This window comes from Coenobita brevimanus, chromosome 57, assembly GCF_032717465.1.
Source record: "Coenobita brevimanus isolate Jiangsu-jjx chromosome 57, ASM3271746v2, whole genome shotgun sequence".
NCBI lineage: Eukaryota > Metazoa > Arthropoda > Malacostraca > Decapoda > Coenobitidae > Coenobita > Coenobita brevimanus.
Window position 1 is genome coordinate 37572022 of NC_137010.1, and position 21131 is coordinate 37593152.

The 21131-nt window shown below is 40.7% G+C and overlaps 1 protein-coding gene across 1 annotated transcript in view; it reads left to right on the forward strand.

Annotated features, from left to right (window-relative positions):
• LOC145401961 (maltase-glucoamylase-like) overlaps positions 1-21131 on the forward strand; it is a 234475-nt gene that overhangs the window by 116170 nt on the left and 97174 nt on the right. Inside the window, exons 27-29 of the mRNA XM_080274065.1 lie at positions 10191-10293; positions 13766-13934; positions 19046-19115. Of these exons, the coding sequence (XP_080130191.1) occupies positions 10191-10293; positions 13766-13934; positions 19046-19115 (342 nt within the window). The remainder of the gene's footprint in view (positions 1-10190; positions 10294-13765; positions 13935-19045; positions 19116-21131) is intronic.

The window sequence follows — 21131 nt, forward strand, 5'->3', positions numbered from 1 at the left end:
AAATAACAGAAAGAGAGGAAGAAAGGGAGGAAGGAGGAAAGGGAGAGAAAGGAAACGGGACAGGAACTTTGGAAGGGAGAATGTAAAGTACTGGGAGAAGACAATAAAAGGACGTGTGTGAAATAAAAGATGAGATGAAAGGAAAGTCGGAAAGAAAGAAAAAGATGAAGGGAAATGGGCGGAAGGGAGAGAAGGAACAGAGAGGAGGAAGTGTAAGGAGTAATTAGAGGGAGGGGAAAAGAAAGGAACGAAAGAAGGAGGAAGAGGAGAAATGGCGGGGAACCGGAAGGATTAGGTGAAGGAAAAACAAGGGGGGGATGAGTAAAAGAATAAGAAAACAGTAGGAGGGAGAAAAAGAAACGTCGACGAAAAAACTGAAACTGAATGAAAAAGGGAAAGTGAGAAATTATAATTAACCTCAAATACACGGATCGGACAGATCTTAAAAAAAAGTGGTTCAGCGTTTATATATATATATATATATATATATATATATATATATATATATATATATATATATATATATATATATATATATATATAATTTAGTAGAAAAATTAGAAGAAATGATTTATGCAGTTATGTAACTATCTACCGGTATATCTTTCTACCCATCTATCTATCCGGAGGGGAGAGGGGAAGGGGGAGAGGAAACAGCAAAATTCCGGTGGCGAGTCATTAGACACCTAAACAACCTTCCCAGTGAAATCGTGTGTGTTTTTTTTTTTTTTTTTTTTTTTTTAATAACAGAACGGAGGAAGGAAAAACAAATGGAGAAAAAAAAATTATCCATACACCAGATTACTGGTGTCCTCTGTTCACAAAATATCTGTAACAGTTAGACTTGAACAGTTGTAGGTTGAAATTTGGAGGAAAACAACTCTGGGGAAGCGAGTTCCAGAGAGATGCAGTTCGGGGAATGAAAGAATTCTGATAGGCAGAAGTTCTGCAATATGGTTGAGTGACATTCCAGTCATGAGCGCTACCAGATGCCCGTGTAGCACGAGGGAAGGCATGGAGAGGTGGCACCATGGACGCAACTTCGTCTGAGCATTTGCCAAAAAAATATCTGTAAAATAATGCAAGGGAGGCAACATTCCTTCTTACTTGCAGGGGAGGTAGTTTATATGTAATGGCAGGGTTGTTAATGATTCTAACAGCTTTATTCTGAATTTTGTCTAGTTGTCATTAATGCAACCTCTCCACAACCATTCCACAAGGGTGAGCAATATTCAAGCTGAGAGCGCACATGACTCTTATGAATTATAGCTAACTGCTCATCGGCGAAGAAGTTACGGACTCTGTACAATAATCCAAGTTTCTTTGAGGCGGTTTTAGCAAGTGATCTGACATGAGAGGTCCAGCTGAGGGCACTGTTAAGTGAGACACCAAGAATTTCAATACTTTTGGAGATGGGAATATTAGTAGCACTGAAGATAATGTACGAATCTGGCAATATCTGTCTATTAGTAAACTGTATATATTTAGTTTTACTAGCATTAAAAGAGACAAGGTTGTTTTGTCCCCATTCACTGATTGCAGATAGATCTTGATTTATGGAGATGGCTGTACTGAGTTGAGAAGTAGAGATATTAGACTTTGTAAATGGATGTCTGAGTGTGAATGAACTATGTAGTGTTGAGTCATCTGCATATGAGTGAATGGGATTGTGAGTGACAGATAAGAGATCATTAATATGAACCAGAAATAGGGTTGGCGCCAGAACTGATCCCTGCGGCACGCCGGCGTTAATTGAGTGGAAATTCGAATATACATCATCTACTTTTACTCTTATTTTCCTGTAACTAAGATAAGAAGAAATCAAAGGAACAAAAGACGTTAGTCCATAGCAAGGGAGTTTGGACAGCAGGGAACGGTGCCATACTCTGTCGAAAGCTTTAGAGATATCAATAGCTACTGCATGAGTTTCTCCATGTAGATCAATTGATTGATGGATGGTATGAGTTAGGAGATTGAGTATGTCAATGGTGGATCTTTCGTGGCGAAAACCGTATTGTCTATCATTAATTAAGTTGTTGGATTCAAGATGTTTAACAATATGCTTATTAATTAAAGTTTCAAATACCTTACCAAGAGAAGATGTGATAGCTATTGGTCTGTAATTGGAGGGGTCAGACGAATTTCCTTTCTTCGGAACTGGGTGGATATTGGCTTCTTTCCATGAATTTGGGAATAAAGAAGTACGTATGCATAGTCTGAATAATTGGGCTAGGACAGAGGCAAGTTCAGGGGAACACTTTTTCAAAACAATTGGCGGAATTCCATCTGGACCTGGAGCTTTGTTGGTAGGTAAATTGTCTAGGATGGATTTTACAAATCTTGTCTGTATTTTAAGTGGGGCAATTTCGGGAGAATCAAGTTCCAGTACTGAGACATTCTGGCTGGTATCATCTATGGTAGAGTTTCTTGCAAAGGTTCTAGCAAAGATATCTGCTTTCCCACGTGGGTCACTTGTAATATTGCCATCTGAAGATTTTAGTGGGGGAATGGAAGATGACTTGTTAAAGTTATTATTGAAAGAATTAAGAGTTGACCAGAATATTCTATTGTCATTAGGGTTGTTAAGTAGTTTTGATGCTTGCTTTTGAAGAAAGTTTGATTTAGATAGATTTAATACAGCTTTTGCATGATTTCTAGCAATTTTAAATTGGGAGAGTGATTCAGGTGTTTTTTATTTTAAGTAAGAGTTATATGCTAATGACTTTTGGGCTGTTGCTCTGGCACAATTGCCATCAAACCATTTTGGAGAGTTTGATCTTTTAGTGAATTGTTGACTTGGTATGAATAAATCCATACCAGCTAGTATTAAGTCACAAATGTGGGACTGGGTAGAATTGGGATCACTAGAGAAGAAAGACTGCCATGGAACATCAGCAAGATAATTTCTAAATCCATCCCAGTCTGCCCTGTCAAAGTGCCATCGGGTCACCCTGACAGGTTCGGAATGGGGAGGTGTAGGAGGGTTAACTAATGAGGCTTTGATGAGATTGTGGTCAGAGGATCCAAGTGGTGACAGTACCTCTATCCTGTATTGATCTGGATTATTTGTCAAGAATAAATCCAAGAGATGGGCATTATGGTCAGGATTATCAGGTATTCTGGTTGGTTGCTTTACCAACTGGGTGAGATTAAACGATTCCGCAAACAGCTCGCCTTCTAGACCAGCCTCGTCAGTCCGGGTAGAATGCAATAACCATTCAACATTGTGTATGTTAAAATCACCCAAAATGGTAATTTCATTGCCAAGGGCAAGGTCAAGGTTACTCAACTGAGTGGATATGGAATCAAATACACTGGGTTCCGAAGAAGCATTGGGGGAACGATAAACTACACAGATATATTTGGTAATGTTTTGGCAATTTAATTTATATAATGAGTAATCAAAACTGGATGAAGTGAAGTTTAAAATAGTATCAACTGCATATTGGGATTTGATATAACAACAGGTGCCGCCCTTGTTTCGAAAGTTTGTAAGGAGATGGTAACCGGGAAAACAAAATGGAGATATATCGGTAGAGGGTGAGATTTGTGGTTCTGTGAGGAAAAGGGCTAAAGGGGATATGGACTGAAGGAAAAAATGAACTGAGTTTAAATTTGTGGATAGGCCGCGGATGTTGGTAAAGAATAAGGCCGCACCGTCACCTCTTCGCCGACGAGCATTCCCGGAAATAGCAACAGTCGCTGCTGGCACAGTCGCTTGATGGCGACCGGGAGGACCCTGTGCCTCCACCCCTACCCTGCCGGTGGTGGCAATCCGAGGTACCACCTCATTTGATTGTAAGATTGCAGCGGCTATTACTAAAGATGTGAATAGAAGGTGTGATATGTTATGCGCATGTAGTGTGGTGTAGACAGTTGAAGGTAGAGGTATTATGAGAGCATGCTGGCCTACTCTCTGTGTAAATGAATGCACTGAAAATGTTCAGAAAAGGGAGATGGTCAGGATCAAGTCCTGAGGGCTGGTGAAACGGGAGCTCCAGCTCTCCCTATCACCAGCTTGCCATCAACCTCGGGAGTACTGCCCTGTTCGACTGGTGTTACAGTCTACTCCTCACTTTGAATGCGATTACGGTACGGGAGAGTTCAATTCTAACGTGCCATCTTGCTTGGGATACATGTAGGAGAGAAAACGGATCTTGCGTTTGGTAAAAAAAAAAAAGAAAAAAAAAAAGTGATGCTATACTAGAGCCAATTTTTGGAAAGTCATTCGTTCCTCAGACATGCTGGCTTTCTCGCTGTAGATTATTCTTGGCACCACCACACTATCTGACACGGCTTAGAAGTGGTCCCTTGCAGTGAATGGATTAACCAAGACTATATCCAAGTATTCCAGTTAATATCATTGCCTCCGAAGCTACTCGTATGTAAGTTATAAGCGTCCTCACTAGAAAGTGTGGAATATGTTCGAGCAAGCAAGCTTGTTAATATTGATATATTAGCTATAGAAACATAATGTTTCATCCCAAATGCTTCATATTTTTCACACTGAAATTTTGAAAAAAGAAAAAAACTTTAGTAACACTAATTACTTATCCATAAGTTTTCCAATGATGTACACAGGTCCATTACGGTATAGTTTTAATAATTTGTGATGCCTCATTTTGGTGCTCAGTTTGGCTTCTCTGTTTTCGCACTATAGTGACAGATGTTGAGACAAGCTGCTTGAGTAACATCTATTACCTTTCCTTACACTCATCAACGGTGTGCATAAAACCAATGTTATTTTCATAGCTTTATAAAAAAAAAAAAGTTTTGGTGCACAATTTGTCGCTTTTGGATAAATTTCTGCAATATGTTGATGAATTTTGACAAGGCACTTTAGGTCCTCTTTAGCTTTAATTATTTTTTAGATAACCCAGTTTTCATGCTCAGCTTATTTTTTCATTTTAAAAGAAATATTGTGGCAAACTTTGAGGAGAGCCACTTAAGTAACGCCAAATTACTTCCCATAAGCTTTCAGGAGATATGCGTACGTCCGTTTTAGCATTAACAGTTTCCGAGATAACAGTTTCCATGCTCAGTTTGATTTTTTTTTTTGATTTGGTGACGAATATTGAGGAGTTACTTAGGTAACCGTCTCTGTCTATCTATTAATCATCCAGTCTTTTTTTTTTTTTTTTTTTTTTTGCCTCCACCAGTAAAGGAAGGCCCCTAGACCAGGCTACCCAGTCCTAACATTAAGGAGAGCGTGACCGAACTCACCTGTCGCTGTGGTGTTATGTGATCAATAAACCTCAACCTACCCGCGGATGTAATTCTCGCGGGACCCATCCTATTGGATCACCTTAATTCACGTGGCCACTAGGTAGCATGTAGTTATATGTTTCCTTGAAGTAAATGGTTTTCAGGGTTACAGATGGCCATTTGGCTTGTCGGTCACTTCAGAGTCACTGGAAGGCAGCACTGTATCGAGGTTGTTGGGTGCCTTTACCTCCCACCAGCTTATTTTTTCATTAACTTACCACAGAAATGCGTAGATCCGCTGTAGTTTAAATAGTTTCTGAGATAATGCAGCTTTGGTGCTCATTTGGGCGCTTTTCGGCTTTAATCAGCTATTCAGTGGGAAAATTATGGAAAATTCATTTAGGTAACATTTTATTGTAAGCTGTCCAACGATGTGTGTGGATCTGTTGTAGGGTTATTAGTTCCCGAGTTGGCACAGCTTTCGAGGTGTGCATACTACCCTTCTACATATATGTATAGTATAGCATAGTATAGTATAGTATAGTAATAGTATAGTATAGTATTCTCACTTGTTGGCTTCGCTCGCAAGCTAGAAAAATTACTAAAACTAATAAGGTGAAGTTGTATGCAAACATTCAGTTTCTTATGATTATTTATCGAAGAACTGCTATAATTAGATGGGATTAGTTTGATGCCACTTTACAGAACGCATTCAGTAGTGAGGACGAGATGGCAAATACACCTAACCCTCATAATGGTTTAACAAATGACTGCTAGAAATTTGGGGTTCGCTAATCCCATAGCACTTTCAGTTTTGACAGTGCGGCCATTAAACGCCCTTGATTATTAGCCTTTTTGTTGGAGAAAGCTTTTGTGAAAAAGATAACGTGCATCGTAGGCTGGATCAACAAACTATTTTCATTATTCTCTGAAAAAAGACGTCATTGTGAACGTATTTAAAATTTTTGATATGTTAGCTTTATCATGGGCATAGATTTATCACTAGCAGAAATAGCATGGAAAATGGGCTATTCATAGCTAGAAGGTTACTGGTTGGTTTGGCGATATCTCAATAGGTTCCGACATTTTTAAAAAGTACAAAGGAAGTACAAATCTTTATGCTGCCTCACCTATCACATACCCTCAGCAGCTCCACCTACACTCAGTCTCCCTGAATTAACTGATCCTAACCCAGTTTAGCCTCAACGTAAGCTAGTTAATGAAAAACCTAATTTAGCTTTACTTAACCTTGCTTCACGTAATATAAAATTGCATTCTGGTCTGCTACTTTTCACCTGCTTAATCTTACCATTTTCAGCTTTGGTCAGTAGTGTCTTTGTTTCCATTATCTTCATTCTCTTTCAAAACATGAGGGTATCTCTCCTAACGTATTTATTCAAGGTGACTGAAAAACTGGCACAGGAATTTTATGCCTCAGATGTGTAAAGAAATTATTGATATATATCATTTAATTTTACTGACTGAAAAATTCTTCAACTATCTTACTTATACGACAGAACACATCCTATCCATTTCTCCTTTCTCTGAACTCTCCATTCTAAGAGATTTCAGTGTTCACCAGCACCTTTGGCTCTCCTCTCCTTTCACTGATCCACCTGGTGAACAAGCCTACATCTTTCCTAACCTTAATGACCTAGTGAAGCTTGTACGGCGCCCTACCGGTATCCCTGACCGCCTTGGAGAGAGCTCCAACATACTTGACCTCTTCCTTACGGCTAATCCATCTGCTTACACTGTTTATCTTTTCTCTCTGTTGGGCTCCTCCAGTCACAACCTTATTACCTTAACCTGTCCTATCACTTCGGCACGGCCTGTGGACCCTTCAAACAAATGTCGATTGTGGCACTTTGGAGCTGCTGATTGGGAGGCCCTCAGGCAGCACTTCTTTGATTTTCACTGGAAAGATTATTGTTTCCATAACCGGGAGCCATCTGAGTGTGTCTTGCGCATTACGGAGATTATTCGCTCGGGCATGGAAGCATACATTCCTTTCTCATATCCTATGACTAGTGCAAGAAAGCCTTGGTTTAATCATGCTTGTTCATATGCTGTCCACAAAAAGGAGAGGGCCTATAAAAGGTACCAGAGCCAACCCATGCCTGAATTACATCTATTTTATGTTTCTGCCCGGAATCGTGTTAAGTCTGTTCTTCGCTCTGCTAAAAATAATTTCATCCGTACTAAATGCTCTCAACTCTGTAACTCGAATTTTTCCTGCTCCTTCTGGCACCTTGCCAAAAACCTTTCTAACAACTTTACCTCATCATCCTTCCCTCTTTTCTACTCTGATGGTTCTGTAGCTATTTTTTCCACTGATAAAGCAGATCTCTTCGCTCAGACTTTCTCCTCCAATTCCACCCTAGACGATTCTGGTGCTGTTCCTCCGTCACTTCCTCCCTCTGACTTCCTCATACTTGACATTAAAATTTCTTCAGCTGATGTATTTTCTGCCATCATTGGCCTCTGTACTAACAAGGCATATGGGCCTGATGGGGTCCCTCCTGTTGTCCTCAAGAACTGTGCTTCTGTGTTTACACCCTGCTTTGGTAAATTCTTTTGCCTTTGACTATCAACTTGTACCTTTCCTTCTTGCTGGAAGTTTGCTCTCATTCAGCTAGTCCCAAAGAAGGGTGACCATTCCCAACCCTCTATCGCCCAATTGTTTTAACATCCTGTGTCTCAAAAGTTTTCGAGTACATTCTTAACAAAAATTTTAAAGCATCTCTACTATCATAACCTTCTTTCTGATCGTCAGTATGGGTTCCGTCAGGGACACTCCACTGGCGATCTTCTCACCTACCTTTCAGACTTCTGGTCATCCTCCTTTCGGGACTTCGGCGAGCGCTTTGCCATTGCACTTGACAACTCAAAGGCTTCCGATCGAGTCTGGCATAAATCTTTAATTTCCAAACTGCCCTCTTACGGATTCTATCCTTCTGACTGTGCCTTCATCTATAGCTTCCTTTCTGGTCGTTCTATAGCTGCTGTTATAGGTGGCCATCGTTCTTCTCCTGGATCTAACAATAGTGGTGTTCCTCAGGGCTTTGTTCTATCACCAGCTCTCTTCCTTTTATTCATCAATGACCTTCTAAGCTGTACATCTAACCCTATCCACTCATACGCTGATGATTCCACTCTTCACCTTTGCATTCGGTTCTTGCAACGTCCATCTCAGCAGTTACTTCAACAAACAAGGAGTGAGGCTATGGCACATCTAATGTCTGACTTGGCTCGTATCTCTGACTGGGGAAAAAATAATCTTGTTTTTTATGCATCAAAAACTCAATTCTTACACTTATCAACCAGACAGAATCTTCCACAGGAGTACTCCTATCAACCTGACAAAATCTTCCACAGGAGTACCCACAAATGTTTAATTATATCCAGCTTAATCCTGCATCATCTCTAGAACACTGAACATGGCTATAATATACCTGAGCGCCATGACGTCATGCGCATTACGTGGTGTTACTGTGAAGGCAGGCAGCTGGTATCCTCAGTAGCTTCTGTCTGTCCCGAGCCCTGACAGATGTAGGTCATGTCATTCCGCTCTGCACCCTAGAATTTTCTATAATCATGTAATATACTCAAGTTCAGTGTTGTGGCCATCTCTCTTCCCCACAGTTTGCGCATGGACTGTTTACTGGTGACCCCCTGTGAGCAGAGGCAGCATACCTAGGAAGGGTTTGGGGAAGTTTGGTTGAAATTGATGGTGTTTTGTGTGTGTGTGTGTGTGTGTGTGTGTGTGTGTGTGTGTGTGTGTGTGTGTGTGAATTTTTCCCAAAACTTTTCAGATGTTTGATTTTTTTGCTTTTTCAAGATTTTTTTTTTTTTTTTCTAAATTCAGTTCGTACCTTATCTGTATGAGTTAAGAGTTAATATTAGGCTTAGTAATAGTAAGGTTCATTAACTTTAGTGTGTAATTGTTTATTTGAATAAATAGCATATTTACTATTTTTTTCTATTTTCCAATGCCGGGTATAATATACCCATATTTCGTGATTTTCTTACAAAAAAAAAATGTTTAGTACTCCAGGGTTACATACATGGGGTTTCATTCTCTTGGGACTTATCTTGGAAAGATCATATTACATCTTGTAAAATCTGCTTCCGAGAGATTAGGTGTGTCAAGCGGACTCCGTGCCTTCTTTACCCCTGCACAGTATTTGACTTTATACACTGGTTTTATTCGCCCCTGTGTAGAGTACAACTCTGATGTGTGGGGAGGCTCCCCACATACACATATTCTCATTAGGGTGGAGTCAAAGGCTTTTCGCCTCATCAGCTCTCCTCCTCTTACTGGTTCCCTTCATCCTCTGTCTCTTTGCTGCACTGTTTCCTCATTATCTCTTTTCTATCGTTACTTCCATGGTCACTGCTCCTCTGAATTGTCTGCCTGCATCCCTCCACCTCTACGGCGGGCGCATAGCACCTGTCTTGCAACAAACTCTCATCCCTTTTCTGTCGAACTCTGTAATGCAAGAGTTAACCGTTACTCCCAGTTCTTCCTTTATGCAACAGGTCAACTCTGGAACTGTCTCCCTTTGTCTGTATTTCCTACTTCCTATGATCTCCGGTCTTTCAAATGCAATGTGTCCAGGCATCTCGAAATGAACGGATCTTGAATTTGGCTCGCTTTCGAATTGTTTTTATTTTTTTCTTTGATGGAACGGTTTGCAGGCTCCTGGCCTTTGGTTCCTTCTTCCTTGCATAAAAAAAAAAAGCATTCCCAAATTCACCAAACCTGACCTGCAGTCTACAACCCAGCCTAAACTCATAATCTGTTCTCTCTGCTACCACTCATCCTGACCTCATAACCTAACTTACATGCTACCATCTAATTACTGGGGATTCTCTGCCGTGTCAGCTTATAAGGTCATTAGGCTATCTACCACTCAGTCTGATTCCCCTTAAGCTGACACCACCCACGTTCTGCCACCCTCCTTACCTAACCTAACCAACAGGCTGGGCAGCGTGTGAACCTGTACGGGTCCCAGCCCTACTACCAGGTGATGGAGAACGACGGCAACTCACACGGCATCCTGCTCCTCAACTCCAACGCCATCGGTTTGTTTATACTCCATTTGGATAGTTTGATTACTTAATAGGATTTGAGATTTTTCATATCCTTAAAATGTAAAATTTGGCATGGCTTTTTGTATGAGATTTATACTTTTTCTTTCTTAATTCCTTCCATTCGGTGGCATCTTTTACTGGGTTAGCTTTGACGTTTTGATACGAGTTTTGTCAATTCTGTAGAGACTATTTGAAATCAAGAGGTTTGATGTGGCCCTCATTAACCTTTTCACAAGTCGAGTGGTCACCTGAACTACATAAAACCATCTGATAGTGGCAAGAATGAAATACAGATGAGGAATTAAATGTCCTGCTTACTGAGCCTGGATAGGTGAGCTTCGTGCACCTCCTGGCTGATTCACTAAGACTTTTCAGGTCGGCGATATATTTGTCCATTTTCCTTGCATCTTACAAACATTTTTATTCATTTTAGGAGAGACTTTTCGAACTGGTGGAGTTTGATGTAGCCTCCATAATCTCTATCACTACAGGGCCCTACCCCAAGGTGAATGAAAATGTTTTATACTGACGAATTAAAAAGAAAAAAAAAAAGTTTCCTGGCTGAAGGGCTTAACCATAGGCCCTGTCATGATTTTTCTTTTCTTTCTTTCTTTTTTTATTCTTTTTTTTTTTTTTTGTACCATCTGCCCACATCACACCACACCCCACCTTCACTTCACTGGCTCATGTAACATTCAGAAGTTACATGTTTTTTCATCCATATCCTCCCTCCACATAAAATTTTATATAACTCTATTCGTACTATTTTAAAACAGTATCGTATGGTTCATTCACTTGAACTTGGCCCAAATGTTCATCCTTTGTAGGTTTAGTCACGTAGCATAATGGAGGAGAAAAACAATACTGTGGCCTTACATCTTTTCTGTAGTACTTCTGAGTGATTAGCCAAATACTTAAGTCTATATCTGCTGTTATAACCCAGCATTCCAGAGATAGAGATGGCAATTTTAGGCCAAGGTATGGTGAGCAGAGTACAGTATAGACTGATTATAAATGATGTGTCCATTGTTAGCATGGCTATCATCAGCGCAACAACAACAACAGCAGTAACAACAGCACAAACAACAATACTAAAAACAATAACAATAACAACAACAGCAAAAACAGCAACGACAACAGCAGCAGCAGCAGCAGCAGCAGCAGCAGCAGCTACATCATCTTCATCATCATCATCATCATCATCATTGTCATTAAAATTAAGCAACATCAGCATCATTATTATTTTGATAATGATGAAACTACTACTACTACTACTACTACTACTACTACTACTAATAATAATAATAATAATAATAATAATAATAATAATAACAAGCCGGTAGGCGACGATGTCAGCTCTAAGAGGACCAAGCTTTGCCAATGATTGGAAGTGAGTTTCGGTATGAAGTCACTCCTGTATGAATGTATTGAAGGACAACATCCCACCCAAGATCATGACTCTCGGTCATAACCTTCGAATCCCTAGCATTTCACGCGAGCCTAGTCGTACTTTTAGTGATTTTCCGCTGAAGTGCATTTGATTACATTGGACCCCTGACATGGCGGATATAGGTCATGCACATGATAACCTTTGAACCGTAACCTGGCAAATATAGGTCAGGGATGTACGAAGCACACTTCTAGTACTCATTAATGTCTATAAGCATGCAAAGTTTCCTTCGATTCCATCCAACCACTGTGGAGTTAGAAGACTTGAAATTTGCGGAATGGCCCACCCTAGGTACATATTATAGGTGGCGCTGCCAGCGTCCAGAAATGAGTTTTGACACTAAAAGTCATTTCTGTATGGAGGTACTCCAGTGGAACATTCCACCCATGATTCATAGCCCTGGCTTAATAATCTTTGGAGCCTTAGCATTTCGTGCGAGCAAGGTTGTAATTTTAGCACTTTTCATATTTTCTGCACTTGATACCCTTTGACCCCAGACCGGGCGGAAATAGGTCATGCATATACGAAGCACACTTGTAGTACTCATTAACGTTTGTAAGCATGCAAAGTTTCATTAACCACTGTGGAGCTAGGGAACTTGAAATTCACGGCATGGCCCAGCAGAGGTACAACTCCTAGGAGGTGCTACCAGCGACTGGAAGTGAGTTTCGACACTAAATGTCATTTTCACATGGAGGTACTCCAGTACAACATTCCACCCAAGAAGCATAGCCTTGGCTTAATAATCTTCGGAGCCTTAGTATTTCACGCGGGCATAGTCATGATTTTAGCTGTTTTCACTGTTTTTACATTTGATGACCTTTGACCCCTGACCTGGCCATTGTAGCAGATAGGTGTACATAGAAAGCTGTAGTACTAGTCAATGTCTATAAGCATGCAAACTTTCATACAGTTCCATTAAGCCGCTGGGGATCTAGGGGGGCATTTTTGAAAACCGGTACTGGTTTGTAGGGACTCTGAGGCCAGTCTTCGTGGAGTTGCCACTCGAAAACTAGAGAGTGAGGAAAGTGGATGGCACACTTCCAATAGGGAATGAGCTGAAGATTACGCCATAAGAAGTCGGAGCTTTCGACGCCCATTAATAATGCTTCTACAACTCAAAACGTGAAAAGTACGAGAAAAGTGTTTTTTTTTTTTTTTTTCTGCCGTTGCTAGACAACGAGTAGTTGCCTAGCAATCAAAACCTTGCAGACACAGCTAGATTATAGGCTCGTCATTGTATCCAAGTTTGGTCGGAATCTGTTAATACTGAAGGGTAGAAATGCTTGGCATAATTAAACAAGAAAGGAAGATCAAAAGAAAGAAACCAAGCAAGAAAACGCAACTAACAACAAGAACAGCATGAGGTGGCCAATAATAATAATAATAACAACAACAATAACAGTAATAGTAACAATCATCAGGGCCTCCACTGAACGAGTGTTTTGCACACTTATTCGGTGCTGTACTGTACAATGTCGGGGGTCAATCCCAGCTGGAGGTGGGTGTTTAACTGCCTTTAATACTACCTGCCCGCCCATGCGCGTGCAAGCAGGACACTGCAAAATATAAATACATTATGTCTTCACCTTTTACTTCATCAATGTTCCCTCGATAACGTACACCTGATCACTCATAAACATTGCCATTCCATCACAACAGGCTACAGTAATATCAAGCACTACTCAGTACAGTAAACACACACACACACACACACACAATTTTTTGTGCCAATGCTCAGGTTTGGGGGGGTGACCTCTCCAGTAATTTAAAGAGACATCTTGGCCCAACGACCTTCGGATTAGTTGACCTTCTGGACTCTTAAAACAAAGCCTGGGAGTGTGTTAGTAGAGCTTCTCACATGGGATAAAGAGTGTGCAAGCATACAAACATATGCATGTACAGAACGATTTAGCTTATGCATAATATTACTATTTCCATTACTGCTATTGTCTAAATTATTCAGCCCGTTACAAAAAGCACTATATTATCCCATTTACTGTCCCTGCCCAGATTATCAACTCCTGGACTACCCTGCCATCACGTTCCGGACTATCGGTGGTGTACTGGACCTCTACATGGTACTGGGCCCTGAACCTGAGAGCGTGGTAGCCCAGTACACCAGCCTCATACACCGCCCTGTTATGCCACCATATTGGGCACTTGGCTTCCAGTTGTGTAGGTAAGCACCAGGTGAATTGGTAGTATTAGGTACCAGTAGATCTGTGTTCGTATTAGGGGAATGTTAATATTAAAGAGACATTAGTATTAGATGTACTGGTGCTGTGGTGATAGATGGAGTAAAGATTGGTTAGACCGTTAGTGGTACATGTATTAGGTGGACTGGTGACGGTGATGAACAGACAAATTTTGGCACTAGGGGGAGTAATGTTAGCATTTAAGATGACTCGCATTGGTGTACTGGTGGTTGTAGTGGTGCTGACTAAAACAGTACTGGTATAAGGTGGAGGAGTGCCAACATTAGGGTAACGGGTAATAGTATTTGTATGAGGTGAGTATATTGGTACTGTGGGATTAGTGTTTAACCTCTCAGTCAGAGCACAGACGATTATTTTTTCAGAGCACTCTAGTATTGAAGGGCTAATGATGGCTGTACCTAACCCTTCCAGTAAGAAAAGCCTCTCTTGAGATGAAGAAAACCGTCTGGAGGCAGCGTGAATAAAGGAGAAAGTACGAATCGTCAGGTCCAAAGAATTAATATTACGTGAATTGTACTTGTATTAGATGAACTGGCAGTGACGGCATTGGTGGTATTAAGTGGAGTGTAGTTAATATTAAATCAGCTCTTACTGAAATGAAATTGGTGTTACTGGGTAGATTACTGGTATTGGCATTAGGTGGGGGAATGATGGTACTGGTACTATAGAGGATTGGTGGCGGCATTAGGTGGGATAGGATTAGCATTACATGGATTGGTACGAGTATTGGGTGGGCCAGTAGTGCAGTAGGTGAAGTAGTATTGGTATTATATTGATTGGTATTAGTATTAGGTGGACTCATGTTGGTGCTGGAGCTGAATGATATTGGCATTACATGGACTAGTGGAGAGTACCAGACTAGAGTGACTGGTGCAGTGGAGTGTGTGAATTGGGATTGTCTGGAGAGAGCTAGGATGTGAAGGAAAATTTGGTGGAAGAGTGGGGAGAGTTACTGAGGATGAATGATGGATGTACTGGAATGAATGAAAGAAGTATTGGATGAATGAAGGATGCATTGGGATGAATGGAGGGTGCACTGGGATGACTGGAGGATGCACTGGGATGGGTGAAGGATGTACTGGGATGGGTGAAGGATGCACTGGGATGAGTGAAGGATGCACTGGGATGAATGAGAGGTGCACTGGTACTGATGATTGGAAATGGGGTGCAGTGGGGATTGGAGTGAGGTGCCTGAGCTAGGAATAAACTAGGGTAAATATTTTGTAGTGTGTGTGTGTGTGTGTGTGTGTGTGTGTGTGTGTGTGTGTGTGTGTGTGTGTGTGTGTGTGTGTGTGCGTGTGTGTGTGTGTGTTTGGAGGATTTGGTAGTAGCAAGAAGAATATAAAAATGATGTCACCCTGCTTTCTGAAGGCGGCATGGTGAAAGTTGTGCTAGAATGCCGTAACTGCCACCAAACGACCAAAAAGGCAGGTTGAATCGGGAAAGGGAGAGGATAGGCGAAAAAAAGAAGACAGAAAAAGTAAAGGACAGGCAAGGAAAAGAGCGGTGACATGATGAAGGGAAACAAAATGAGAAAAAGAGAAAAAAAAAGTAACCAGTGTTTTGCATTTCTGGAACCTGTTAGCAGGCAGCAGAAGTAATTTAACTTGGAGCCACATTTACAATCATCACAGATCAAAATAATGACAGATCATTTTCAGCTTCATCGAGAGAGAGAGAGAGAGAGAGAGAGAGAGAGAGAGAGAGAGAGAGAGAGATCTGGCATTTGTGTTACTGGTTAACCCCTTCATTCCTGTAACATTTTTTTTTTTTAATTACCATCTTTTCCTGCGGTCTCCATAACGCCTGTTTTTAACTTTGTTAGGACCTCATATTTTAAAGTTCTCTCATAAGCTAAGTAAAACCATACCGCGACAGCAAGAATAAAACATAAATGCTTAATGCCAAGGGTGTGCAGGAGTTAACGGAAGAACATTACGATGTTGCATGTCAGCGCTGTTTGCATTACAGTTATGGACATCTTATCTCAGTAGCTGGAGATGGGATTCTTGACGTTATTTACGGTCGATTGCCCGTCGTCCCCAAGATCTGCTTTTGCAGGAAGAACTAATGATATGGGAATATTATGAACTCCTGTTGTACTTCCTGGCAAAACACTGCGCAGGTGTAATTGCTAATTTATTAGAAATGTGTTTGTGCCTCTGACTCTGTCCACCTTTGCTTGTGTTATTTTTAAAAACACAACAGGCCTGTGGTAACTGTCCATTCTATTGATTTGTAGGATTGTAGGTACCCTCCACCTCTAATCATCCCAATACCCTCTAACTCCGATGATATCCTGTTTGCAATGTTCTCGCTGTCACCAAGTAATTGTGTTCAAGCTAAGAGAGACTTTGAGGACCGAGAGGTAAAACAGAGCCTTCATTTACTCAGTCACTACGAGAGGTCTGCTCTAAACTGAATAACTTGTTTAGTGCTAATAAGGAGAGAATTGGAAATTAACAAGTCATCGAAATCAAACGGCAAGCATATTTGTACATGAAACTGTTGCCACCAATTTAAGGCACCCCAGTCCTTAAATCTGGCACATTTTTAAAGAAAGTGTAATCTAGCCGCTTTTAGAGGATAAACTCTTATATTCAAGTTAAGAAAAGCCTCTCATACAAATCGAGTTAATAGTAAACCAGCATGCAAAGAAGTTTCTTCAAAGCCGAATTAAATCGCCTGATGCTTGCAGAAGTACAACAAAAATGTCACCCTTGCCAACCACACTTTCAGCAACTTCAGTATGGTGGCATCTTACATATATTTGCTATCCTCGTGCGATTTTATGTAGTCTAGGAGGGAGTTTTCTAGGTGAAGGGTTTTTATATAGACAAAGCTAGCCCTTTCATTGCTACATCAAAAGTAACCTGTTGAAAAGACATCATCATACTGAAGAGGTTAACCACTTCTGTTTGATGGCATAGTATCTATTATAATCTTATTGTCTGTAGAAAACAACTAAAAAAATCCCTCGGAAACTGAATGAAATAGTCTGTCAATAGCAATAATAAAACAAGAAAAAAATTTGGCCCCGTACTAAAGGTCTTAAAGGTGGAGTGTGACCCCTAGTATGACAGGTTTCCCCCAAGCTAACAAAAAATCCTCTGACATTAGCAAGAATATTATCATCCCTTCCATTACGATGACGTCATTCTTCACTTCATTCTTGTAAGTTCCAGACGGTTCTGATAAGACTTCAACTCCCCTATTAACCACTTCAGTCCGGTAACATTATTAAAGTTCGTTCTTGATACACTGTTCGTTGACAAATTGGAGAAAGAAACACCGATGTGGGACTTAGTGTGTATTGACGTTTCGCCTCATGGCTTCCTCAGAATACAGTTGCTGAATATACACCACATTTCCTGTATATATAGCAGAACTAGGCAGTGGGTGTGGGGGGGGGTTAGGTATTGGCTAGGGATGGTAGGGGACAGGTAGGGTAAGGAAGGTGAGGTCCATGAGGCGAAACGTCAATACACACTAAGTCCCATATCGGTGTTTCTTTCTCCAAGTTCGTTCTTGCTAATAACAGGACATTTTAGTCAAGTTAGCAAGTGTCTCTGGTACTGAAGGGATTACTGGAGGCTGTGTCTACCCCGTCCTGTCGGAAAAGTACCTCCAAAGTTTGATATAGCATCAAAAAGTAGCCAGAATAAACAAGTACGTCATTGGAGTGAATTGATTAAAGGCGTCGATGAGTGCTGTATACATCACATCAGGTTAAAAAAAATCTCGTCTTCGCTGAATAAAATCGTCTGACGATAATAAGAACAAATAAATAAACGCCCCAATGCTGGAGGTTTAACGGAAATAGTTACAGACCTCTTCACTGCGAAAGGCTTTCAGAGTTTGATCAAAACTGTCTGGTTGCGTGTGTGTGTGTGTGTGTGTGTGTGTGTGTGTGTGTGTGTGTGTGTGTGTGTGTGTGTGTGTGTGTGTGTTTCTACTGTGGAATTTAAACGTACATTAGTTGCAGCAAGAGGGCTCTAAATGAGAGTATTGTCGTAGTTTAAAGTGGCTAAAGTGGCGCCCCTGATGGCTAAGATTAGAACAAATAAAGTCACTAATCGTGCATTTCAACTGGGTAGAGCTTTTACAGCAGAGTTTGAATTTTGCTCTACAAGCATATCAATATTATTATAACAGGTAGGGAAGTTTGGTGGTTTGGTGATGTGGGTGACTGAATGTGGGATGTGAATGTGGTGGGGCAGCGTGGGTGGGTGAGTGGGTGGCCATGAATGTGGGTGGGTGGGCGGGAGGAGTGGATGAGTGGGTGGACAGGAGTGGGTGTAGGTGGGTGGATAGGGAGGGTGAGTGGGCAAATAGGTCCATGGGGAATCCGTGAGTGAGAGAATGGGTAGGGTGGATGGACGACTGTGAGTGGGTGGGAGGGTGGGTGAATGGGCAGGGTGGATGGTTGGATGGGAAGGATGGGTGAATTGGTAGGGCACTGTGTTTAGTAGTGGGAAAATTGGTCCATGAGTAATTGGTGCGTGGATGAGTGGAAGGCAGGGTGAATGGGTGAGTGTGGATTCATGGGCATTGTGGGTATGAGCATGGTAGGTGGGAAGGGTGGGAAAGGTAGGTGGATGGGAAGATGGGCCAGAAGGCAGGGCGGGTGAGTTGGTAAAGCGAAAGTAGGTCAGTAGGGAATAGGTATATGTTGGAAACAGATCCATGGTAGGAATAAGTCCATAGGGAATATTTCCCTCACAAAACGGGGTCCAAGGAAGAACACATGTTCAGTGGGTAATATGGGACTCCAAGGGTCGTATTCCAAAGGGGGGTGACTCCCAAGGGTTCCGCTCAGTGTCGTATACATGGTCATAAATTTTTAACCGGTCAGCTCTGGATTTCCTACTGGTAAATAAATAAATAAATAAATATATATATATATATATATATATATATATATATATATATATATATATATATATATATATATATATATATATGTAAAACCTGATAGGTAGATATATTGACATATGGACATATAGATAGCTAGACAGCTGTGTACGTATATACAGAACATAATCATATTTCCATCTACCTTTCCTAATCACAGATACGGGTACGGGTCCCTTCAGGCGTTACAGGCGGCAGTGAACAGAACCAGAGAAGCAGAAATCCCACACGTAAGTTAAGTCTGTCTGTCTGTCGGTCTATTATTCTGTGTGTGTGTGTGTGTGTGTGTGTGTGTGTGTGTGTGTGTGTGTGTGTGTGTGTGTGTGTGTGTGTGTGTGTGTGTGTATTCCTTTTCTCTCTTGTCATTCTGAACAGTTCATGGGGATATGTGTAAATACGAGTGAATCCAGTCCCTTCCTCTTTTGTGAACAGCGCGTCTTTGTGCAGCACTATGACGACGAACACTTGAATACACAAAGCAGATCTGTTTGAGTGTGTGAGATTACGTATCTAGATTCCTCGTCCAAAAAGCTCGATTTAGTTTAGATTTACCCATTTTATAGTTTAGATTTACCCATTATCACACCCTCCATGTACACCATCCAACACGGTCATTTTCATCACCTCTTTGCTCTCCTCATCCCCATTTGTCAACTTTTCAGATTGCTATTTCATTAGTGCATAACTTTGCATACATAGTTTACAGTCTGCCATTTTTATTCATATATGAGCACAATATTTTCCATACTCATTCATTACATTCTCTCCATTTTCCAGAGTGTCCTGTTTTCAGATAAATTTGTATTGGTTTTCTTTCCACATCTTTCTTTGACCTTTCCCTTCTTTATGATTACATTTTGTACATACTTACTGCACTTAGTTTATTATCATTCATCAGAGTTATTTTCTTGCATATACCCCATCCACCAGTTTTTTACTGCTCTCTCTGCTTCCATCTCCCTCAATAGTGTTTGTTTCTTCCCACCTGACATCGTTGTAGTTCCACTCATAATTTGTGGTTATTAACCATTCTTTATCCCCACCAAAAAGTTGAAGACCATCGGTTTCCATTTTACAGACAGTAAAATGCTTATATTCATCTGCCAATGTTTTGTTTTAATTTTTTCTGCTACTCTTTCTTCATTCGGAATAACTCATTCACCATTTTTCCATATTCCTTCTCTGCTTCATTTTGCATAATGAAATCCTATAATTAGGTAACCCTCTATGTACCTTCACAACTGTCACGTCAGTAAGACACCCAAGCAACCTTCTCGGTAAGCACATGAACAGTTAGGATTCTGTCAGTGTTCACCGCAAACTTTTTGTACTTATTGTGATAATGTATCAAATTGTGGTTTAAGCATGAATTACTGATACAAAATATCATTTTCCTCTGGTGCTCAGAAATCACCCATCACATTATTCACAGAAGCTGTGCCATCACCCATTACGCTCACAATAACCTTTTGGGATGCAATGTTACTCTTCTAGTTGAATACAAACCTTTTCTCTTTTTTCATACAATATACAATATTCAGAGCTACTTTCACCATGTACAACTTAGGTCTGACGGTCAAACTCTTTAGTTTTTCTATTCACACTCATACTTTCTTATCTGGCATCCATCAGTCATCAGTATAATAACCCTGTCTTTACTCCTTTCAAGAGTGCTAATAACAGATCCTGTACATTGCCTATATGAAGCTGTTTTACTATTTTGTCTTTGCGTTCTGTAACAGTGGGATAAAATGTGATACTACTTTCCAATAAGCTCATATTAAAAAGGTTTCATGCTATTTTGATTAATGCAGGATAAAGATATAATATTTGCTATGTAATCTAACACATTTGCCTTAAGTGAAAAAAAACGAGTAGCAAAGGTGATTACATCGATCACCTACACACAAACACACACACACACACACATATATATATATATATATATATATATGATAGATTGATAGGTAGATGGATATAGATATATTTGTTCTAGTTCAGTCTTTATATCAACTCCACAACGACCATGTACCTCTTATGCTTTTGAAGAGGGGTTATAAGTCTTGGAACTTTCCATTTCAGCTTCTGCAGGCTAACGCACAGCATTTGTGCGTTCTTGTTTACTATTACCGGTGACCTCAAAAGACTTTCGGCCAGTGACCTCAAATGACCTTGGAGGTCAACCTCACATAGCCTGTGTCCGAACTGGAGGTCACGTGAGTCTGCATGCCAAAAAATGGGCAGCT